A 24300-nucleotide genomic window follows, 5' to 3' on the forward strand; every position below is an offset into this window, starting at 1 on the left:
CTACAACGCAGGTAGATAAAAAAGCTATTGCAAGAACGTCCATGAATGTTCCCTTCAGCCAGGGATGGGGAAACATGTGGCCCTTCAGAGGTTGTCAAACTCCAATGAGCCCCAGCCAGCAGGACCAAAGGTCAGGGATGATGGGAGTTGTAGTCTGGCAACATCTAAAGGGCCCCAGGTTGCCCCGGCATCTTGCACTTTTTGTGTAAAATAAAATGTTGTTTCTTCTTTTTCCTTCATGAAAAGTGGATTGGTTTAGAGTTCAATAGCATGTTGCCTGGAACAAAATTAATTCTGGAGTAGTATTTTACTGTCTCTCATCCTGGTTTGTACTTTGTAGTTTCCTTGACCTCATGCAGTGACTAAAAACGGAAGTTTTGCCTTGATTGCCTGATTTATCTCAAACTGTAGCTTACCATGACCATGTAAACATGCTGACTTCCAGCAGAAGCTTGTACTCATCTAAAATATTCCCTGGTCCTTTTAATGCTAACAAGATGTAAGTGTAAAATCACAATTGTTGGTTGGTTGGTTTTTTAAATACGGTTTATTCCATTATTTTGTTTGATAATGGGGTTTGCCATGGTATCTAGTAACATTGCCATATCTAGTACTGTAACATGGTTACAGTAACATTGCCATATCAATAATGCAGGATCATAATATTTAACTTCTTTTCTGTTTCTATGGCAAACGTGTTTTCTGTGGATCTCCAAGTTAGTATTTCTGATTTAACAGGAGAGGAGGAGCAATGGTGAATTTCATCTATTCCAATATTGGGGTTGTCAGACTTTTCTTGAACTTTTGTGTAACATTCAAAACAGCCTAATCTGGTGGACAGAAAGTCTTAAGCATATAGAAATATTTACGTCTTCATAAAAATAGTTAGCATTTATTGGACATCTCACAAGTTTTAATTTGTGCATTTTTAATGTAAAAGTGGAGCTGTCTGTCTCATTCATTTTATAAAGCCAGAAGAGCTTATTACTTGCTGATATTGTTCTTAAACAAAGCTAAGATTATCAGAAGTGAAGTATACAACAGATGCTGTACTGGAAATCAGACACCACAATTCACTGTGCAATTGTGGTCATGCAGATGTCTAGCCTCTCTGACCTAGTTTCATGCAAAACTGATTTAATCCTTCCTAGTCCTAATTATGGGGTTGCTAGTATGTGACAGGGATAGAGAGATTCCTACATATGTAGGGTAAGGTCACAACAAGGATTTTCAGAGACTACATTGTGATGAACTGGTTCCTTGGGCAGAGTCGTAGCTATGGGGCGTCCAGCTGGGTTTTTTACCCCGGGTGAAGCCCCCAGAGGAGGGCCATTGATGCTCCCAACCTGTGTGTGTGTGCGCATGCAAATGTGCATGGGGGGGGGTACCAAACTGGGTTTTTGACCCATGTAAAATAAAGCCTAGTTTTGTCCCTGCCTTGGGCAATGTGAATCTGCAGTTATATAGTCCAGCTTTACATGAATCTTGATTCATTCTCTCTCACATTGGAAGTGAATATTGGCTAGGTTGCCATCTCTTGTCGTAGGCCACTACCAGATTTCACAAGGTGAATTTTTTATTTAATTCTCCCTATTGAGATAAGAAATATCAGTGCCATATACAGTTCTCTTCTCTGGTCCATATTTATGTCATTTCCTCTGAACTGAGAATGTCCTTGTTGAATCTCAGTGTTTCTCATTGTCAGTGCAGTGCGATTTATTTTGAACTGACAGCCAACTTAGTCTAGCCCAGAACTGAACTGCTTCCACACACTCTCTTTTCCCAGTTTGTATCAAAATGAATTTCCAAAGAATAAAGTATGCCTGCATCATTAACTTGTGTTAAGCGCAAAGCACCTGTCCTCTAAAGCAGTGTTGTCCTTTAATACCTGTGTATAATGACACTTCCATAAACCAAAGAAATATTTTGATTTACATATCATGAAAAGATGAGCTATACAAAAGTTGTCACACTTCTCAATATTTTTCTCTCCTTTTTTCTTTTTTGCTTTAGGATTCAAGTGCCCTGTTTGTTCCAAGTTTGTCTCTTCAGATGAAATGGATTTACATCTTGTGATGTGTTTGACAAAACCAAGGATAACCTACAATGGTAAGAAAGTAAGCTAAACACTGCTTGTAGTACGTAACTGAATTAAGATCAGCTGTGAACTAAGTTGATACAATTATTTAAACCAGCAAATACAAAGAACTATTTACTAATGCTTACTTGACACTGATAAAAACCTCACATTTCTGCTGACCCATTCTGTTAATTATTTCATCCATTTCATTTCTAGTCTGCCCTTGATGCCTCTCTTAAATGTTTTTGTTTTCATTTCATTCTTCAAGAGCCATAATCATTCTAGTTGGGAAAATAGTTGGGATACAATTATTGTATGGACATAAAATCTTGGTATTTCAGTCGTGCAAGTTAGTCTTTTCTAGTTTCCTGACTTTTTGGTGTTGTCTGAATGGGGCACAAAAATATCTCCTTCCTCTGGAGTAGAGTACTGAAAATGAAAATTGGTTATATCAGAAATCCTGGCAATAATTGACCATCAAGGCTAAAACAAAAAGTTGTGTCAATATAGCAGGTCGTTGAAGAGCAGATACATTTGTGGGTCACAAACAGCAGATTTAAGCTGGTAAACCAGGAGTTGGTGGTTCTGTCTGTTTTGTTCCCAGATTCTTTTATCCAGATGCACACTTACTTAACTTCTCGTAAGAGTACAGAAATAATATAATTAACAAATAATATTTTAGCACTGAGCAATCCTGAGCAAAACATTGAGTTCAGATACACCCCTCTCCTTTTGCCCTCTTTCTCCTGTGTGGCCAGAAGAACAACTTCTACTGAGTTTACTTTCAATTTAAAAGGATCTCTTCGTAATGTTATTTGGAAACCAGGAATCCTGGTTTAATACAAACAGTAGTTGCCAAACAATATAACTTGCATCACCCATGGTTTGAATTTGGTTTGTTTAGGAATTAATCATTGCTTTAAACTAGGATTCCTTGTTCACATAACGCCAAGTTGAGAATATTTGGAAATAAAAGTAAGCACTACAGAAGTCTTTCTTGTGGCTGCGTGGAAGGAATAAGGGGGGCTATGTGAGCCCAATGCTTGCTTGGGTTCAGTGTGTCTCATCCATATAATGTCAAACTATGGTTTAGCATTTTGGGTGATCCAGTGAGTCCTATTGTATGTACTTTTTACTTTCTGTGGTCCGACATTGGATCCCTATCTTTTCCTTAAAACTACAATGTGGAGAAGTGTGTAGGTTTGAGGGGTATACTATATAGATTCAGGAATATTTCTGTTGCATAGAACATGGGTTAGAACATGTGACAAGTGGTTCCTTTTTATAACATCTGAAGTTCTCAGACCACACAAAATGTTGTGTTTTAGTTAAGTATTATATGTTTGTTTAATTTTGGGATACTTTCTGTTGTAATGTACATAAAGGTTTTTACTTATATTTGATTGTTTTCTAACATGCTGGTCAATCGGTGCAATTCATTCTCTCCCACAACTATTAAATTTCCATATTTTCCACTACACTCAATGATGTTTGCAGCCTTTTACAACTTTGCTAAGATAATGTTTCGGGTCTCTTGCTGTCTTGCCCAGTATGTAAAACATGCTATTTTACAGGGTTTTAAAATTATTATTCTATTGGTGAAGGCATTTAGTCTAGAGAGAGCCTTGTCCTATTTGACTCTTTGAGATCTGTTGTGATCTTTTTAGATGGTTAGATATTAAATAAGCCATTGTGTAACGTGGATTTTAAAACAGATTAGAAATGTAAAGCTATTACAGTAAGGAAGTTTGTAAAGCTACTGTACAACCACAATAGTGTTTAGTATGATATTCTTAGAAGACAGATCAAACCTGTTGGTGCTAGCAGTTCATGCAGAACACCAGCCGTATCTATTTAGCCTCATTGTTGCCCCATGTGAAGTATAAAGCCACACTGCAAAGAAGTTATCCACCTCTGCTGCTGTTGATTGCAAAGGAAGATGGACAAAGCAGCCTTTTCTAAGGAAGATTGCGACTTAGCTTTTTGTGCATATAGCCAGGCATCTACAAATACATGTGTGGATTTATAATACATCTTTCCAATGTCGAATGCTTCAAGCAGAGAAGCAGTGCTATCAAATCTCATTAGCACTGAGGGTTGGAGAAGGTTAAAAAATGGCACAAATCCATAAGGCTCTTTTATTTCCTTTTTTTGTGCCACACTGCAAATGAGAGGAATCCTGTCTCTTCCCCAAGCTCTCTGCGCATTCTGGAGGAGCTGGGATGGGGAAAGATTTGTGGGCAACCACACACCCAGGCTGGCTCGTAAGCCAAGACTATCTTGGTCAATTGTTGCATGTAACCACCTCATTATTGCACTAACATACCTGATAAGAAATCTGAGAAAGTAGGAGGGTGCTTCCTGTATCTTCACCACCCTGGAGGATGATTTGAACAACTGGGTTACTGAGTAGCTGCACATCATGGAAAGTTTCTACCTGGTCCTCCATATTCCCCCAGTCTCAGAGCCTGAAGCATGACACTTGCTACAAGGTATATTGTGCTGAAACTTTGGTTTCAGACTGCTTCTCTTCTTTCTTTTCCTTGTTCCTCACAAAAAATATGACCCTGAAAATGCCCTTTACTTAGCAATATGGAAAGACTGTAGCCCAGCTTCCACTCAACATCAAAAACAATGGCTTCATGATCCACTGTGTTCTATGAACAGGCAGCTGATCGCTGCCCCTTAAAGTGGCTATTCAGATGTCAAGTAATGATACCAGTAACAAGGTTGCTTGCTTATTATACCGTGTGTAGCTATAATCTGTATAGCTTGTGCAGTTCTCAAGAGTTTTCTACTTGCATATTACCCTTCTGATATGCCTACCTTGTGCTATTTCTGGCTTCTGAGGTAATGGCCTTTTAACTACAGCCTGGTGCTGAGGAGTTAAAACTATTAGTGATGCATTTGGTACTGAAGAGCTTGAATAGAGGGCAGGAATAGCATTTCATTTCTACTCTGTTCGAGACACTGGTGTATAGTTGTGCTGATTTTCTTTAAATGACATGGTGGTTATACTCTCTGCAATTTTTTTAAAAAAAGTCAGTACTCAGAAATGCTGAGCTCCATGACCCTCATAAATAATAGAAATTGAGCAAGTGTGCATAGTTTTTCTTGATTTACATAATTGTTTCTACTGTTGCAAATCAAAGGAGGGGCTAACAACACTGCAGCCCAGCACACTGAGTCCTTCTCAGTCAGTTTTCTTCATTCTCAGATTTTAGCTGGCACACTTTGCAACATTTTCTAAAGTTCTAGAAACTTTTTATTTTTTAAAAAAGAAAAAGCTGAGATTTGCAGGAGGCTGCTTTCTGCACTCTCTACCACATTGTAGAATTGCACCATATGGAGTCCTGAGGAAGGTGCGACACACATGTAGTAGTAATTCAGTTGGAGGCATTCCTTCCTTCTTCAGGCCTATATTCAATTTTATTTCCTGATAGTGGGGAGTGCCCAGTGCTGCCCAGGAATTTTTGGAAAGCAAAAAATATTGGGGACCAGCATCCAAGTATTTTTAAAAGCTGCTGTCCCCACCTTGGGAACCCTTGTACTTAGTTGGTGATGCCATCTAAAGATGTGTCCGAATTGACAAGAGAATGAACAGACAGACAAGCCACTTTCCAAAATCCATAGTAGATGACATGCTAATGTTGTGCCGTGCAGTGATGACCCACAAAGGGTTAGAGCCCCCAGAAGACTACATAGGCTCCTGGGAAGGTTTGCATAATGCACATCATATTGTGCTAGTTTGGATGATGTTTTCCACATAGAACCTTGATCCTACTAACTAATGAGTGCCCTAAAAAGTAGAGAATTGGCCGGATGATTTCCATTATCTAGGATTTTGAAATGGATTATTCAGAGGAGAAACTGCCTTCTGAACTCTGGAGTGGATAGTTACCTTTTTGTGCCTTATTGAAAGCTGTTTCAGTCTCTGTCTAAGTGATATCTCAAGCAGCTCTGTCGTGGTGGTCTCTTGCCTTAGTGTAGTAAATGTTCTTGAGCATGATATGCTATACAGCATGACAGAAAACAGCACAAAACTCAAAAGAGAAAGCTCTAGGGCAGCTTGCTGTCTTGTTCAATTTGGAATGTTAATTCACTCACAGGCAAGGATTTGAGGTTATAAAAACCTGAGCACTGTGCTTTGTACCCCTACAAGTGAAGGTCCAGCGTGCATACACCAAATGTTGGCAGTCCAGGAATCATGTTGTACTTTATCCTTTGACTCTTGGAATAATAAATTATTATTATTATTATTATTATCATTATTATTATCATTATTATTTTATTTTATTTATACCCTGCCCATCTGGCTGGGTTTCCCCAGCCACTCTGGGCGGCTTCCAACAAAATATTAAAATACAGTGATCTGTTAAACATTAAAAGCTTCCCTAAACAGGGCTGCCTTAAGATGTCTTCTAAAAGTCTGGTAGTTGTTCTTCTCTTTGACAACATTGAGCTCTAACGCGTGTCTGGTCAGCTTCAGAATGAGTTATCTGCCACCGGCACTCTAGCTACCTCAACGATTGTTTCATTGCCCTCAGATCCGTGGAAAACCACGGGGCTGTCAGGGCTCCATGCAATCGAAGAGGGCGCTTTGGAGCTAAACAGTCAGTAGCCCTGGTTAACTCCACATTCCAGCGGGCCACCAGGAAATCAGCTGAAAGGCCATCAACATGGGATAAAGCATTCCCTACCACTCTTTGGTGGGGGCAGACCATCCAAATCGGTCCCACCTCCCTGCAGAGGGGAAGGGTTGTGGAGAAGTCCAGTTGCACCAGGAAATGATCAGACCATGGCACTTCTTTAGTTTCGCTTTTACTTAGTGTCAGATCACCAACATCCATAGAGGTGAACACCAGGTCTAAGGCATGTCCGTGGCTATGAGTTGGGCCAGACTTATTCAGGGACAGCCGCATGGAGGCCATGCTTTCCACGAAATCTCAAGCGGCCCCTTGTAAGGTCGTGTCGGCATGGATGTTAAAATCCCCTAGGACAACCAAACTAGGTGTCTCCAGGAGAACATCCACCATGACCTGAAGCAGCTCAGGCAGGGAATCCTTGGTGCAGCAGGGAGGTCAGTACACCAAAAGGAATCCTGTACTGCCCCAATTGCCCAGCTTCCAGAACATGCACTCAGAGAACTAGGTCTTCCCAACAGAACGCCTGGTGCAAACTAATGACTTCCTAAAAATCATTGCAACCCCCCTCCCCCAAGGCCTGGCTTGCTGTCGTAAGAGAAACCTGGTAGACAAGCAGCAGCAAGGACAAGCCCATCTGCTTCATCCAACCAAGTCTCTGTTACGCATGCCAGGTCAAGTCCTCCATCCATGATCAAGTCATGGATGGCAGTGGTCTTATGAATCATTGACCTGGCATTGCACAGCAGCACCTTCAGGTCATGTGGGTATCCCTTGCTGATTCCAGTATCCATCCGGACAAGACCAGACCCGGAGGCAGGGATAGTCCTCAAATAACGACTAAACCTGCCTCCTCAGTAATGACATGGTCTGGTCTTAGCGTAACTCCTCCTCCTACCCATGATCACTGAGATCGGTTGTCCCAGTTGGAACCTATTTTGATGGGCATTGTGAACAACAGGGCCTATTATAGGCAGCAGCTCATGCACACACAAATCAAGCAAAATAACAGTTGCAATTCTGGATCATTGGTGCTGGAGAAATGTTTTAAATACTTAGTTACAGATAGGTAGCCGTGTTGGTCTGCCATAGTCAAAATAAAAAAATTCCTTCCTGTAGCACCTTAAAGACCAACTAAGTTAGTTCTTGGTATGAGCTTTCGTGTGCATGCACACTGTGTATCTGAAGAAGTGTGCATGCACACGAAAGCTTATACCAAGAACTAACTCAGTTGGTCTTTAAGATGCTACAGGAAGGAATTTTTTTATTTTAAATACTTAGGCAGCAGCATCCATATATCGGAGCCAATATCATACATTTAGAGGCAAGCTCTCTGAAGACAGAACAAAAATTCTGAACTTACTGGCATTAGCACAACACTTCTAGGAATCTGAGCAACTAGGCGCCTAGGAGTTTTCTTCGGGTGCTGCATCTGCTGTCTTGCAATTAGTTGAGTTCTTGGAAAGGCATTACACATGCTATAAACAACCTGAATGAATCTCTGCATTTTTCATTTTATAAATTTATATTTTGTAAGATGGAGCATGGTTGGGTTCTGCTGCAATTGGGAGCTTTGGGGTGCTTTGTTTTCATGCCAGATGCAAACCTTAGGTTAGGATGGTCTAAAATGTACACATGCAATCGTGCATTCCACATGCTCTTAAAATATGCTGAGAGAAAGAAGTGGATCCAAATACAAGATTAATTTTAAAAGGTTTGAATGTCGCTACTTCTATCTCTTTTAAAGCTGTCACATGGGTAAATGCAGCTGATTTAAGTTAGCTGCAGACTCTGACCCATTATTTTCTGCTTTGACTGTTCTTGAGTTTCTTATCAGAGCCATAAGGCTTAGTTTGGTTTTCCTTTCTCCTCATTCTCCAGTTGATTGTCTTGTTGTAGTTCTTGTCCCTCACAAGATCCATTCTTTGAAATTTTCCTGTTTCTGTTTTCATATAACATTATCTAATCTCTAGACTCTAAGGCAGACTTCAGCCATCATGCAGACTAAAGTACTGTATTACAAATATGTAATTGGTTGATACTGCATATTCATTATTTGGGTGAGTCACCCTGACCTTGCTGCCCTGCTTTCCAATGACACTTGCTTCTTCCACTGTTTGCTAACCCTAGTTTCTTGTCTTGCAGTGTCTTCTATAATAACTCTTAGATTTGGTTTCACCATAATCATGTAACCAGTTTTTAAAATTGCACCTTTATAGGGTGGTATTCAACTATGTTTTATTTGGAGATGTTTCTACATCTACACAATAAAAGCGAGAGTAGCTGGTCTGGTCTGTTAAGACTATTCCACGCAGGAATAGTAAAACAGTTGTTATTAGAATTAACTGAAAAACCACAAGCTTGCACAAGTACATTGTGGTTTTGGTTGGTACCAGTAAAGCTTTTGATTTACTAACCCTAGGTAGAATCCCACACATTAAGCAAATAATAAGCCCTTGAGCAAATGTTTTACTTTTGCCATTAACTGAAATGCTTCTGCCATTGGAATTGATAATCTCACAAATACGAATGAGTTGCTAGGAAAGGTATGCAAAAAGTCACTAAAAACAGTTCAGAGAAAAAAGGGTATGGATCTTTTGCGCGTGTAGATTTACAATACAGTATGCGTACATGTTCTTATGAGAAATGCACAAGGATTGTTTTCTGTACCTCGTGATTCTGCTGGATAAGAACTACCTGGAATGTCCTACACTTAATCAGTTTCTAACTTTAAAGGTCATTCCGAGGATGTCATAAATTGTGTCTGCAACTGCTGCAGTCTTATGACTGCTAGGAACTGTACCTGAGGGCAAACCCTGAGCCTTATCTTTCACTATGTTTATGGAGTAATTTTATTTGAGTGACCATATAAGCATCTCACAAGAGACCACAATTATTTTGTTGATGTAGCTCTTTGAATCAATAAAAGCAGTTTTCTTTTTCAGGGTTTCTCTGTCCTTATGACTGTATTTTGTAGGTTTGCAGTTGTTATACCCTACATTGCAGCCCTATGTATGTCTGCTCAGAAATCTGCTTAATGGGGCTTACTCCCAGTTAAGTGTGTATCAGATTGCAGCTTTAATCAACATTAGTCATAATTGGAGCAGACCTATTGAAAGCAATAGGTTTAAGTTTAAGTCTGTTGCTTTCAAAGGGTCTAAGCTGAATGTGAGTTTTGGGTATACTAAAGTGTTTTGCTGTTTTTTAAAAAATAAATAAATCCTAAAGCTGTAATTGATCTCTCACAATGTGGATTTTGTTTGAAATGTGATGGGGTATGAGTCAGTAGCAAAGGAAATTCTTGACTTCAGCATTTTCTGCAACAGCTTAGACACCAGATAGGGTTGCAATTTATGCCTGCCTCAGTCTTTTCCAGGGTTGCGACTCTGTGACAGAGTTACACATACTGGAATGATCTTTTCTATTTCAGATGAAAATATAGTACTGTTAATTTATACCTGTTTTTGTTTTTTAAATCAATTTTTTATTGCAGGAAGTGGTGTGTATGTGTTGCTGGTTTGACTATGTTAAAATCTAAGTAGGAGTTTCTGAACTATTGAGAAGGATTTTTGATTGAACAATGCTTGCTGCACCAAGACGGAGAATTGTGACATTGTTTAACATTGTAGCTTATTTCACACAGTGTTGACTATTTACATTTTGAACACTGGAAACACCCAGTGTTTCCATAATTTGTATAACAGTGTCGTCTTACTTACAGCGGTTTAAGCTAATGTGTTAATCTTACCTTTGAAAATGCTTATCTAAGGGCCCTGGTTGCATCCTGTTGAGGAATTATGTACAAAATGCCAGGCTGAGAGATATGGTGGAATACAGAACCTAACATCCGCAATAACAATGGAAGAGGTGCCTGAACAGTTGTGTACATATGCAACTCAACTGGAGTGGTCTCCTAATGGATGTGGCTATGCAGGTTTTTACCATAGCAAGTCTACATCAAAATACTTCAGAACTTGCAGGATTACATCTATTCCTATTGGTCCCCATTTTCAACAAAACAACTTCAAAGGGAGGCTCCATTGTGAAAATTTTAAACTACAGTGGTACCTCTAGTTACGAACTTAATTCATTCCGGAGGTCCGTTCTTAACCTGAAACTGTTCTTAACTAGAGGCGTGCTTTCGCTAATGGGGCCTCTTGCCGCTGCACCGCCAGCACACGGTTTCTGTTCTCATCCTGGGGCAAAGTTCTCAACTCGAGGGAACTCTTCCAGGTTAGCAGAGTTTGTAACCTGAAGCGTTTGTAACCTGAGGTGTTTGTAACTCGAGGTACCATTGCATAATGCATTATCAACTTTTTTGTGGCACCTTACGTTTTACTTGGGTGAAGAGTAGCATTCATTTTCCTCTTCTAGGTCTGCCCTGTAGTAGATTTATTTCTGGTTACAACTCTGTGGAACTTTTGTTTCACTGGATGGGTATTGTAGACTAAAACACCTGGTGTAAATCCTTTAGTTGTGAGTCAGAACAGAGGCAGTTCTACACAAAAACATGTAGATATATATAGTTGTCAGTAGGTTTCCAACAGAGGGTGCTTATGTCCATAATGTTTTTCCACCGTAGTGTCTAGAAAATTACTTGTTGATAAACTGGTCCAGGCTCACAATGATGGTGAATTGAATTCCTAGTAGAATTTCCCAAGTGTTTCCTTTCCATTAGTCAATCTGACCCTGGACCAGTTCATTCAATGGGACACTCTGGTGCTACTGCTTTCGTTTTATTTAATCACATTCAGCACACATACCGTAAGGTGATATACAAAATACAATAAAAACAACACAAGCAAATCCTAAGCAGGCAGAGAGCTATCCATCCTGCTGCAAAGCTTCCTTGAACAAAAATATATTCAATAGCTTCCAGAAAGTACAGTGTGTGTTTGTCATATAACGTGACAGGAATACCGCTCTACAAAACTGGTGTAGCCTGCTCCAAGTTACTGTGGAATGGGCTTCTGATATCTTTGGAACTTGAAGGAGAAGCTCTTCTGAAGTCCCACTTAGTATATGGCATGAGGTTGTCTCTCAAGTAACCTGGTCCTGAGTTGTAAAGGATCTTACAGTGGCAATGCCTTGAATTTGATCCAGTAGCAGAGTGGCAGTCGGTGAAAATCCTACAAACCAGGTTTAATTCCTGGCAGCAGTTTGCCCCCACAAGTCACCATATTCTGCAACAGATGAAGCAGAGTCCAGACCAAGGGGAGCCCCCCATGTATCCTCATTTGTTGGAAACCTCCTGATTACTACACACACACACACACACACACACACATGCTACTATCTTCCACTACTGCAATTACTCAGTATTCCCCCTTATATTGAGGAGCCCCACACCTGGCTGTGAGGGACATGGCTGTCATGGTCATTGGGGGTGGGACTGGACTAACTAGCATGGTTCCCTTGTGCATTTTTCAGTGCTTTTGGTTTCCTGTAAACACCCCAAAAGTAGTCTCTCTAGGAGGTGTCAGTATCTTAGTGGTTAGGACTCTGGACATAGGTGCTGCCTTAGCTTCTGCCTTCATAGCTGCTTCCCCTCACAGATGTATATTGACTCGGTTTCCGTGCAACGCTAAATCAACCATGACTTGGTGCAGGCTCCCAGAGAGGAGATTGTGGTTCGCAGCTGCTTTGCTCTTCCTCCGGTCTCGCTTCTCTGAACCAAGCCACGATTTGGTTTAGTGCATTGTCTGAAGCCAGGCACATGATTTGTCTTGCTCCAGGCAAGCCGCAAGTTGTAAACCAAGAACAAATCTTGGCTACAGCTCATGACAAACCACTAGCCTGGGCTCAGATGACATGCTAAGCCAAACTTTGGTGTAACTCTCACAGTGAAGACAGATATGATACCTGAGGACTTAACAGTGCCTACCAAGTGACAGTGAAGAGGGGTTATTTCAAACTACAAAAACTTGTTCTGCAAGTACACTGGTTTGTCTATAAGGTACTAGAACTGTTTTGCCCTGAATCAGCCCAATGATGTATGTAGCTCAGTACTGTCTAACCTGGCTGGCCCTCCAAGGTCTAAGGTAGAGACATTATTCAGACCTGCCTGGACCCTTAATTGGCGATGCTAAGGGTTGAATTTTGGTCTTCATGTACGCAAACCATTTTTCTTTTGTGAAGTGATTTAGTGCTTTATTTTTTGAGGTCTAAAACTTTCAGGGCAGTCATATGTCTTTTCTATTGGTATTCCCATCTTCATGATGCTTTTTGCTCTGTGTAAGCACTCAGAATGGGTAAACATCCTCAGAACAATGATTACATGCAGCATTGGTCACCTCCTGGAGTCCACCCTACTCTGCTCTCCATGTGTTTGCTGTAAATGTCTACTTTGGATGTGTGCTTATAGAGCCCCTCAAATGAAAACATAAGATCCTAACTTGGGTCATTTGATTGAAAGGCAAGAATAAATAACACCCTATTTTGGGAGGTACGGTTCTACAGGTCCACATGCCAACAAAGAGAGGTTGAGGCAAGCATGACCGTATTAACTCATCACAATCCCTTGACTTACCAGGAAGAAAATGCATTGTTAACAGCCATATTGAAGTCTTGCTAAATGTGTAAAAATAAAACTACAGACAGGTTTGAAGCTTGTCCTTCGTTAAGAGTAAAATCGAAACATCCAGAGCTTCTTGCCATAGCTTGGTTGGGGACAGAATGCTGCTGAATCCCAGTTGTTGGAAATTTCAGGAGGAGAGAGTGTTCTTTTGCTTGGGTTCTGCTTGTGGGCTTCCGATAGGTATTACTTTGGCACTCTGAGAACTGGCTGCCGGACTGGAAGTGCCATTTGCCTGTTGCAGCAGGCTCTTCTTAGATTCTTCCGTATGTTATAACTTTCATTAGGCTATGCCACTTGCATTGTTTTACAATTTACTAATGTATCAGATTTTAAGATTGGTTTGATCATTGTCAAATTATATTTGTATGAAATCGACTTGACATACAAGATGTTTGCTTAATTTACCAGTATCAGTGACTGCAGTACATAATTAAAAACAACAACAAGCTTTCTCACTAATTTTACACACACTTTATTAAGTTTCTCTCTTTTCTTTGCATGCAATAGAGTTCTGCTTTGAGGACTTAAGCACTTGAGTCCATTGTTGCTTGCCCTGGCATGTAAAATAAGCACAAAGGAGATGAAGTTTTTTTTTTGGGGGGGGGTGTCAAAATGTCAGAAGACACTTAAAAAACATCTACCGTATTTTTTGCTCTATAAGACTCACTTTTTCCCTCCAAAAAAGTAAGGGGAAATGTGTATGCGTCTTATGGAGCGAATGCACAGCTATCCCCGAAGACAGAACAGCAAGAGGGATTGCTGCTTTCACTGCGCAGCCATCCCTCTTGTTGTTCTGGCTTCTGAGATTCAGAATATTTTTTTCTTGTTTTCCTCCTCCAAAAACTAGGTGCGTCTTGTGGTCTGGTGCGTCTTATTGAGCGAAAAATACGGTACATGTTATGGAAATTAGACATATCTCTGCAACTTAGGGCAACTGTCACTGGCCAAGGAATAGCATTTTATTCTCGGCGGCTTCTGTACTATTACTAAAATAAAATCTATTATCACTCTTGATTTTTCTAGGGGAGTGCACATTGTGTGCTGCTTTTGTGATGGTCTGCTATCATTGAGGGTTCAAGAACAAAAAAGTATTCAGGTAACATGCCTGATCTTTCATCAGTCAAGTTGTAGTGCTTGTCTGTCTCTCTCCTTCCCTCCCCCTTTCCGCCCCCATTTCCACGGAAACAGATGAATTGTTTTGGATGCTTCGTCTGAATGGCAAATATTTCTGTTATGGAGCAGAGCATGGAATCCTGTTGGATGCTTTCATTAAAACCAATTTATATTGCAGATAACAGGCTTTTGTTTTGCTGTCTGCTTTACTCATGCTGCCTTGACCTACATTAGTATAGACGTTTACTAAGAAGAGCTTTTTATTTTGCATTTTGGGTGCATGAAAGCTACTGATTCCAGACTTGATATAAATGTCTACAGAAGCACCTAGTATATTGAGTTCACTGACGCACAAGCAGCATTTAGTTGATTGGCCTTTAAGTAGCTATCTCCTTTTCTCCAGTGGTAAAATCTTTACATACCCAACTACTAAATATCAAAGCATATAATAAGTTATGTCTAACTAGCCTCCACTGTAAGCAGCTGAACCTGAAGTTGGTTTAAGCAAGGCCAGGTCAGATGTAGGAGAGAACTCTGGGGCTTCTATTTCTTTATCATAGATCTTGCTAAGCAAGGGTGTGACTAAGTGCTGTCTGCCTTGTGGCAGCAGGTAGTGATATCATGGCAGTTATGGAAACCTCCACAGCAGTACAAATTGGTTTGCTCCAAGGTTCATGTACGACTTTGTTCTCTCTGTGTGTCATGTTCTCTTTGCATTTATCATGCCACACTGGTGATAAACCAGGGATGATTGGGTTGTGCTCAGAATCTGGCATTGATTCACTCCAAGCAGTTGCTTAGGGTATAGTTTCTCTGTACGTCAATGTTACGGTGACAGCATTTGCTATGCAGAAGAGGAGACTGAGGAGAGCCTTGTGGTATGTGAGTCTTAGCTTATCTGGCCGCCGTGGAGACGGTAGAGTAGACTTGTGGAAATGGCTCTTTGTGGGAAAGTCTGTAAATGCATTAGGTGCTTACATCAATTTGATCTGAAACGAGACTTGAATTTTAAAGTTGCTTCGAAAAATTATGCCTTCATAACAGTGGATTGTGCAAGCTCAAAGCCTGCCAGGATGAGGCTCAGAGGTGATTGAGGATTGGACAGAAAATTCAGCATCTTTTATCTTGTGAACATCCCTGGGATCTTGTGATGTAGGGTGACATATACGGTATTTTTTGCTCTGTAAGACTCACTTTTCCCCTCCTAAAAAGTAAGGGGAAATGTGTGTGCGTCTTATGGAGCTAATGCAGGCTGCGCATCTATCCCAGAAGCCAGAACAGCAAGAGGGATTGCTGTTTCCACTGTGCAGTGATCCCTCTTGCTGTTCTGGCTTCTGAGATTCAGAATATTTTTTTTCTTGTTTTCCTCCTCTAAAAACTAGGTCCGTCTTGTGGTCTGGTGCCTCTTATAGAGCGAAAAATACGGTAAATCAGATAAATAAATATTTAGAGAAGATGCCTTTAAAGTGCCAAGTGAATCAATCGTTAAAACAAAGTGAGCTTCTTCATAGTGTAGGCATAAGACACTTAGGCCTCGCTGTCCAAGCCAATCAGGTTTCCCTTGGTTTTTAAGTATCCCACAAAAGCTTGGAGTTCATACCCTGCCAACTGGCTGGATTGCGATAATTTTAGATCATGGCTGAGTGCAGGGGGGTGGGGAACCTTTTTGACCTGGTGGACCAGATTTTTATCTGTCTCCATCACCACAGTCCAACTTTGCCAGGCCAATAGCCAAACAACTGGCTGTTGGGTGCTTGGGAAATGCTGTGCAAAGCACATTGCAAGCTCTGTGTTTCCCAAGAGTTGAGCAAAGGGCCAGAAAAGCTGCTTTCTGCAGGGATCAGCTGCACAATCAAGTTTCCCCATGGGAAGTTAGATTGCGCAGCCATTCCAGCCACATCTGTACCCATGAGCATGATGGGCGTGGTTTTAGGAAAACAGCTTAGTTGGCCAGTTTGGGATGTAGGCCAAATTTGGCCTGCGGTCTGGAGGTTCCTCACCCCTGCTTTAGTGTTAGGTGAGTTCGGGCAAGCACAAGTGAACTGCCAGGGTTGTGTGTTCCTTCTCCTATAGGGCCAGGGTTACTTTGGCAGAGTTTAGTTATGCTTTAATTAATCCAAGCCTTACTGTGTATTCAAACAAATAATCTAATTACAGTTGTACCTTGGAAGTCGAATGGAATCCGTTCCGGAAGTCCGTTCGACTTCCAAAACGTTCGGAAACCAAAGCACAGCTTCTGATTGGCTGCAGGAAGCTCCTGCAGCCAGTCGGAAACCTCAGAAGCCCCGTTGGACATTTGGCTTCCAAAAATAGTTCACAAACCGGAACAGTCACTTCGGTGTTTGCGATGTTTGGGAGCCAAAACGTTCGAGTACTAAGCTTTTTGAAAACCAAGATACTATATTCTAATAAGCTAACTTGGTTTCAGGTTGGCATAGTATGAAACTTACCAAAGTGTATGTTTAAACCAGGATCCTACCAACTAAAACTAAACATTGCCAAAATCATTATCTTAGCCATTTGGGAAGAGGAGTACAGAATGGAGCATGTAAGCCCAGTGCTTGGCTCGGGCCCATTCAGGCATGTTGAGATAGTGCTAAATTGTGGTTTAGTGTTACATGTGAATGCAATCCATGTTTTAATTATTGACTAGAAACAGGAGGTTCATAAAACCATGCCAGTAGAGGGAGAAATTGCTTCTTATAAACTGCGGACATTTTAATTTGACCAGCTTCTGCAAATTCTTCATACTGTGGAAATAGGAAGATCTGTTACCTTTCATGTAGTATACTGAAATTGCCTGAAAAGTATTTCATAAAGATTTCACAGGAACAAATAAGAATTTGTTTCAAGCCCTAGTTCTGTGGAGAGGATTAGCAATTCTGATTTTTCCTTACTGATTTGTATCTCAACACAGAGAGATCAGTTTATAGTAAATCTTGACATTAATTCAAAGGATTCATCACAGAATTGTTGTCGCATTGGTATTACAGCTTTGTCACCTACAAAAATATCCCCGTTTGGGGGGTCATTGTTTCCACTACTAGTAGTAAATTACTAAGAAAATGCTCAATTTGGGTGGGAGGAACCCCTTCTTGGCTGTTTTTGTCTGGTCAAATAGAGAGCATGCTTGAAAAGTTATTCAGTTGTATGAATAACTTACAAACTTTTTACTCTTTCATTAGTTAAGAAGTTGTAAACTTCCAGTTTCTGCTTCTTCAGTGGAAGAAAACCATTTAAGGTATCTATGCACCATCATTCATAACCTACTTTGAAATTAAATTATGGCGTGTTGTCACATGCCTTTGTTTTTACACCATCAGAACTCATTTTCACTCCACAAAAAGAGATGCCTCCAAATTCTGGAGCTGATTTTGAACTTCTAATCAAGTGGAAATAGACATGGATTGCAAGGGGAAAGGGAGGGTCTCACTGGTTCTGGAATATCCTTGTTATTTAGATATGGCAGGCATAGATTTAGCCATCCCTAGCTTGCAAAGGCAGAAGGCAAGGCCAATCCACTTCTTGTAAGCAACAGTTTCTAGGTGCAGCATACCCGGATAGGCACTCAGCACAATTTAATCCAAAATTGGCAGTGCTGTGCAGAATTTAAACCTCTTTCACATTCATCAGCTGCTTTGAAAGCCTGGCAGGTGGTGCCCGTGGATCACTGCTTTCCAGGTTCAGCGCAAGAGAAGTGGTTGGCTCTGGCAAACCTCTGCCAGTTTGAGCGAAATCTGGTGAGGTAAAGCTACAGGAATCAATCGCATGGGCTTATTTTGCAGAAATTCTGCCTCAGGTTTTGTCCAACCCTATGTCATCTGGAAACCATATTGCACAACTTGCAATCTGGAAGCGAATGGGTGTATCTAGTGTTGGTGTTTAATTACTTTTTATGATCACCACTTCAGCAGTAGGGATGTACAGAATCTAGTATGTCAGAGGTGCTTCTTTTCCATGTTCAGGATTCAGGTGATGAAGGTCTCTGTTCCGTAAGGAGGTATATACTATAAATATTGATCTTTGAAGGCTGAGAGAGCGTTTATATTATTTTCTGTCTATATCTGAGCTGAAATATATTTTATACCATCATAAATAACTCATTTTCCAAGTGTGGATCCTTAGTAGCCAAGTGGGTGCCATCAATTTAGAACACGAAGGTTGGTAGGCTTGGGGAGAAACCCCCAAGCAACATCCCCCCCACACACACAAAAAGGCTTTGGAAGAAATCCCTAAGAGGTGGAAAACCCCAAAAGAGCCTGTGAGGACCAAGCATGCTTAGTGGTCACAGAATGCTGTCTAACTGTTCAAGGGTGGAAAACTGGGAGAGCGTGGGGTGCATTGGAGTTTACTGGAAGAGGGCATGGCTGGCTGACTGGCTGGAAAGCTTTGATGCAGGTCTTCCTTGTTGTTTTCTATCTGCACAAGCATGTGAGGTATTGTAATCTTTAGCCCTACATTCCAGTAGCTTGTTTCACAACAGTATTCCATTAGACTAAATCAAACCACAGTATGATTTGATTTTGTGACTGTTAACTTCATTGAATGTTAAACGTGATAGATCTCATCTTCCTTGCCATTTCTTTAAATGATATTGTCAATACTGGGAATGAAATATATATATTTTTTGTCTCTGTTGTGTTTTGCCTGTGTCTGTAGAGGATGTGCTGAGTAAAGACGCTGGGGAGTGTGCAATATGCCTGGAAGAGCTGCAGCAAGGGGATACAATAGCACGATTGCCTTGTCTATGCATATATCATAAAGGGTAAGTACATGCGAAACAGAATTCAGCAGCTGGGACTTGGAATCATAGAATTGTGGAGTTGGCAGGGACCCAAAGGGTCATATAGTTCAACCCCCTGCAAGGAAGGAAACTCAACTAAAGTATCCATGACAGGTGGCCATCCAACCTTTGCTTAGAAATCTCCAAGGAAGGAGAGTCCACAACCTCCCAGAGGAATCTGTTCCACTTAACCATTCTAATAATTCACTGAAATAATTTTAATAGATTTGCATTTAAAAATGAGATTTGACAAGGTGGGATTTCTAGAGCTTATCCCCTCAGCATATTTACTTCTTCTGTTAATTGTTTTTCTTTTGAAATCTTACTACATAGTATGCAAGGACCCTCAAAAAGACGCCTTTACTGAGGTTTTCCAATATATAGCTTTTTGATTGATTAATCAATTACAAGTCTGTTAACCATTTCTGAATGATTGCCCTAGTTAACATGATACTTTTATTATAAAGAAAGCATTTACCTGAAAATAATTTTTTTCTGTTTTCGTGGAGCTGAATGACAAGCAAACTTCTCTTTGTGTTTCAGCTGCAGTAAAGAAATAATTCTCCTCTCTCTCATTCTCTCGTAGATGCATAGACGAATGGTTTGAAGTAAACAGATCTTGTCCTGAGCATCCCTCAGATTAACGTCAGAGTTTCCTGTTTTGTGTAGGTAACTATTGTCCTATAGGTTGCTGTCCCCAAAGACCAATCTATAAAGCTGAGTAGCTTTCAATAATCTGGCTGTAGCACAATGTGAGTTCTAGTGCTCCAATAACCTTTTGCTCCAGCTACTTTTCTTAATGGTACATTGGCACAATAACTTCTGGGATTGGACGCAGTTGTTAAATGTATTTGATTCTTGCACATGCTAGAGACTTCAGACCATCGATCCTGTCACTGATGATGGGGATGAATGCTGAATCTTTGCAGCCTGAACCATCTGCTCCTTACTCTTGCCATGGGGATTTTTGTGTCAAGAAATTCCTGCCTTAACCGATAAACCACCTTTGCTACTACTTTAAGTTTAAGGCCCTTGTATTTACAGGACTGCATCTCCTGGTATGCCCCGCAGAGGACCCTAAGGTCCATGAATAACCATAGGTTAGAGGTCCTGGGCCCTAAGGAAGTCAGACTATCCTCTACCAGGGCCAGGGCCTTTTCAGTGAAGGCTCCGACCTGGTGGAATGCTCTGTCCCATGAGACCAGGGCCCTACAGGATTTAACCTTCTTTCGCTGGGCCTGTAAGACAGAGCTATTCCGCCTGGCCGTTAATTTGAATTCAGCCTGATCTTTTCCTTCTCTTCCCTCCCCCTCCTCTTTTATGAAGATTACCCACTCTGGGACCCCACAGCTAATTCTCCCCTGGCCTCCTTGCTGGCCCAAGTAGGACTAATTCAGCCAGCTAGCCCTGGTGACTATCTAATGTTTATTGGATGGATTTTCCCCAAATTGATTTTTGAACTTTGAATTTTATTGCCATTCATGCTTTTATACTGTATTTTATGCTGCTTCTATGTCGTATTATAATTAAGTGTTTTAAATTTGTTGTTAGCCGCCCTGAGCCCAGTTTTCTGAACTGGGAAGGGCGGGGTATAAATAAAAAATTACTATTATTATTATTTATCCAATTCTACTGGAGCCATCTTACCATTCTGGGCTGGCTCAAGACATTTTCTGCCTGAAGTGGCATGTAAATAAATGGTGGCCCTGTTATGGCAAACACTTTATAAAGGCATTATCTGCACGATTCAGACAGGAGTTCTTACCCTGTGTGTTCCCAGATGTAGCACTTAGCATCTTGGTGCCTAATGCTTAGTAATGGCAGCGGTAGGCTGTTTTCACTAGGCATTAAGCAATGTGGAACAGGACAGTCTGGCTTGCCCTTTGTAGACCAGCAATCGGTGCCATTTGAGATGCTCTTTAAAGAGTTGTCTCTTAGCATATTCAGTTCTGACTTGCCGGAACTAGACATGTTACTATTCAGTAACATCTTTTTCATGACTTTATCCCCACAAGGAAAAAATATTGTGTGTCATATCTCAGGCATATTTTTTTTAAACTTGAAAACCACAACTGTGTTAGAGCAGGGTGGAGGGGGCAGCAATACTTTCTAGACTTCCTATTTTTAAATGCCTGCTGGCATTTGTGTCAAGTTATTTGAGTTGGCGCACAATACAAATAACACCTTTAGGCTCGCAGGTACCAGGAAGACTTTCTTCTCTATGCGCACCCTGAACAGCAGCCCTCACATGCTGTATCAAAAATTGCTCTTGAAGCATGATTAATTTTTCAGAAATGTTTTTTTGTGACCCACAATGAATGTCTGTTTAATGGAAATGTATAGTGAAAAGTTTCACTGTGCCCATAGTGTTAGTCATGTGGTCTCTTGATTGTTAATCATCATAGCCTTGATCAAAGAAGGCCCTTTCTTTTTCCTTCCCTGCCCCCTTTTTACTATTTACCAGGTTTCATCTACTATTTCTTCATTCTTCAGTCATCTTAGAAACCACAATACAGATGTGGTGGGAGTGGGGAGGAGTTATGGTGCTGAATGATGGGTGCCGCCATTTTAAAATACTCCCTGCACCTCAAGCCATTTCTGTTGTTAACATGTTAATACAGTATTGAAATACTAGCATTGTGACAAAAGGTGGCTCAATTCACACATAATTCACACACAAACTATGGCTTGGCATGAACAAGCAAGCATGCAGGTGCATGTTTAGAAAATCACAGCCTCTTTGCTCTTCAGCCAGTTCTGCTGCTGCTGTACATCCAGAAGCCGAACCATGGTTTGGCTTAGCTATATGTGCAAGCCCAGGCTTGTAGTTGGTCTTGCTCCAAACAAACCATGAACAGTAAGCCAAGAACTAACATGGCAACGGCTGGACCAGCAGGAGGGACAAATTTTCTAAATTTGCACCAGCTCACTTGGGCATAGTTTGGCTTGGCATTGCTTGCAGAGCAGGTTTCTCTCCTGCTTAGGTAGTCCAAGAATAAAAGAAGTAGTTTTCACACCCAAATGAGTTATGGAGCTCACTACTTTTTGGCCAAGCCCAGAGACATCATATGGGCTCTGAGAAAATGGTGGGCAATAGTGGGGAGAATTTGCATGGCTGCTTCCCTCTTATTTCTCCTTCCTCCTGCCATCATGTGAAACGCAGAAGGGTTTGGCTTCCTGCTGCTCTATATGTGGGATGGGGGTAAATTATGGGAAATGCCAAGGAGAAAAGTATTCCTTCTCAAAATCCCCAATACACCACTATTACAGGATAAATACAAGTGAATCGTTTTCTCAGTATCAGCTGGTTCTTATGGCTGTTTATACACACAAGGGCAGTTTATTTTTAAGTGGTGTCCAGAGAGACTTATACTTTCTCTCCTCCCCCCAAAAAACCCAAAACTGCTGTTTATAGAACACACTCCATTTCCAAGAAAGTTAACTTCCTTCTCTGTGAATTTCTTTCTAGTCTCTCACACTGATCATCACGCGTAAAGGATTTGGCGTTCCATCTTCAGATGCCGATGTGAGACTGGACTTCTGTTCACTTTGTACTGGAAAGTTAAGAGGGAGGTGGAACATGACACGGGACAAGTGATGCGAAGCCGGAAGCTCAGTGTACCGACACTCAGCTTAAAGGAGACACAGGGATTCTTGAAAATGCTGCACATCCTGGAAAAAGTCCTCTTCCCACAGACTTTACGGACAACATTTTGTATCTACAGGCCAAAGTTACTAACTTTCATTTTAATAATATTTTTTTTTTTAAAAAAAGAAAACTGTCTACAGAAGCAGTTTGTTCTCACGTTCTTTCTTGAATGGAAGCTGTGTGCTCCGGATCAAGATTCTGGGACATTGTACAAAGAAAATGCCATTTTGGAGTTGGAATCCGCCCCACTCCCACTGTGTACCATGAGCTTGGGATTGGGGGTAAAGGCAATCTATGAAGTACATACAGTTAAGCGGTGTGAACTTCCTCATGAAATTTTGCACCCTTTATGCTGTTCACATTTTTTCTGTGAAAGAATGCAACATTCCTTGACTTAGGATTTTTTATTTTTATTTTTTAAGTAAAGCTTTGCCAGAGTGCAGCCCAAAGAGCAAAATGTAATCAAGGCAGATCATTAATTGACGTCGTTGATCAGGCTACAGAGTTAATTGAAATCCGCATACTGTGTTCATTTACTAAAATTCACCTTTACTTCTTGTGGATATCAATGCAGTAGCAAAACTTAAAAAAGAAAAGAGAGAGAGCATAATTTAGCAGCTATGCAATATTTTTTAAAATAAATTATAGGGAAATAAGAATTACCATCTCAAGTGCTGGCAGTTAAGGTAATTTAACGGGTATTTTTTAAACATGTTTCAGGTAGTTATTTTCTTGTACTACTTTAATCTCCAGGCTGTTTCTCTCTAGCTGAGTAGTCACAAAGGTGGGCAAAGTGATACATTTCATGGGGATGGGACCTGGATTGACTTTTGTGTGGTTTTTTTAATTATTATTATTCAAGGTTGTCTCAGTGGCAGATCATAGTAGTTCATGTTAGCCAGGCTTTTGACAGTAGCTATAATTCTGTACCCAATTGCTCATCCTTCATCCCATTGATATAAATGGGTTTAAACATACATAACTGTGAGCATACGTTTGAAGGAACCACCTATATTTCTGGAACCAATAAAACTTTACACTACCGTGGCTTACCATAAATTGAAAAATGAGGGGTATGGGGTAGGGTAGGGAAGAAGCTCACTAAGTAAAATTGTGAGCTGTTAAGAATATATCTGTTTCCACACAAAAAAGGGACCCGTTTTGGAAGCTGTTAAAAGTACCTTGTAAAGTTTGTAACAAAAGCATTGAATAAAGGTGATTGAAACTTTTCACATGTTTATATAGCGAAAAATAAGATGTATTTCACGTTATTTTGTTCTTAAGAATTAAATTATGCTTCTGTTAAGACCCCCCTCCTCTCAAAAAAAGTGGCAAATGGAGAAGGGTTAAGTAGCCCACTTCTATGTCTGCCCTGCAAATGTCTCCCTCGCCTCACCTTGCAAGGCAACGTGTCTTTGCCACCCAATACCTACGTCTGTCAAATGAAAGGAAGCA

The 24300-nt window shown here is 40.7% G+C and overlaps 1 protein-coding gene across 3 annotated transcripts in view; it reads left to right on the forward strand.

The window, feature by feature from the left end:
* ZNRF2 (zinc and ring finger 2) overlaps window positions 1-24074 on the forward strand; it is a 52695-nt gene extending 28621 nt beyond the window's left edge. Inside the window, exons 2-5 of one of the 3 annotated variants that reach the window (XM_082193142.1) lie at window positions 2014-2109; window positions 19073-19178; window positions 19783-19865; window positions 22666-24074. In XM_082193142.1, coding sequence (XP_082049268.1) covers window positions 2014-2109; window positions 19073-19178; window positions 19783-19840 — 260 coding nt within the window. In that variant the 3' untranslated portion in view covers window positions 19841-19865; window positions 22666-24074. Of the gene's footprint in view, window positions 1-2013; window positions 2110-14323; window positions 14397-19072; window positions 19179-19782; window positions 19866-22665 lie in introns of those variants that run through there. The other 2 variants (XM_082193141.1, XM_082193143.1) reach the window with 2 other exon arrangements.
* Window positions 24075-24300: the final 226 nt, after the last annotated feature.

This window comes from Podarcis vaucheri, assembly GCF_965113315.1.
Source record: "Podarcis vaucheri genome assembly, chromosome: 12".
NCBI classification, from domain to species: domain Eukaryota; kingdom Metazoa; phylum Chordata; class Lepidosauria; order Squamata; family Lacertidae; genus Podarcis; species Podarcis vaucheri.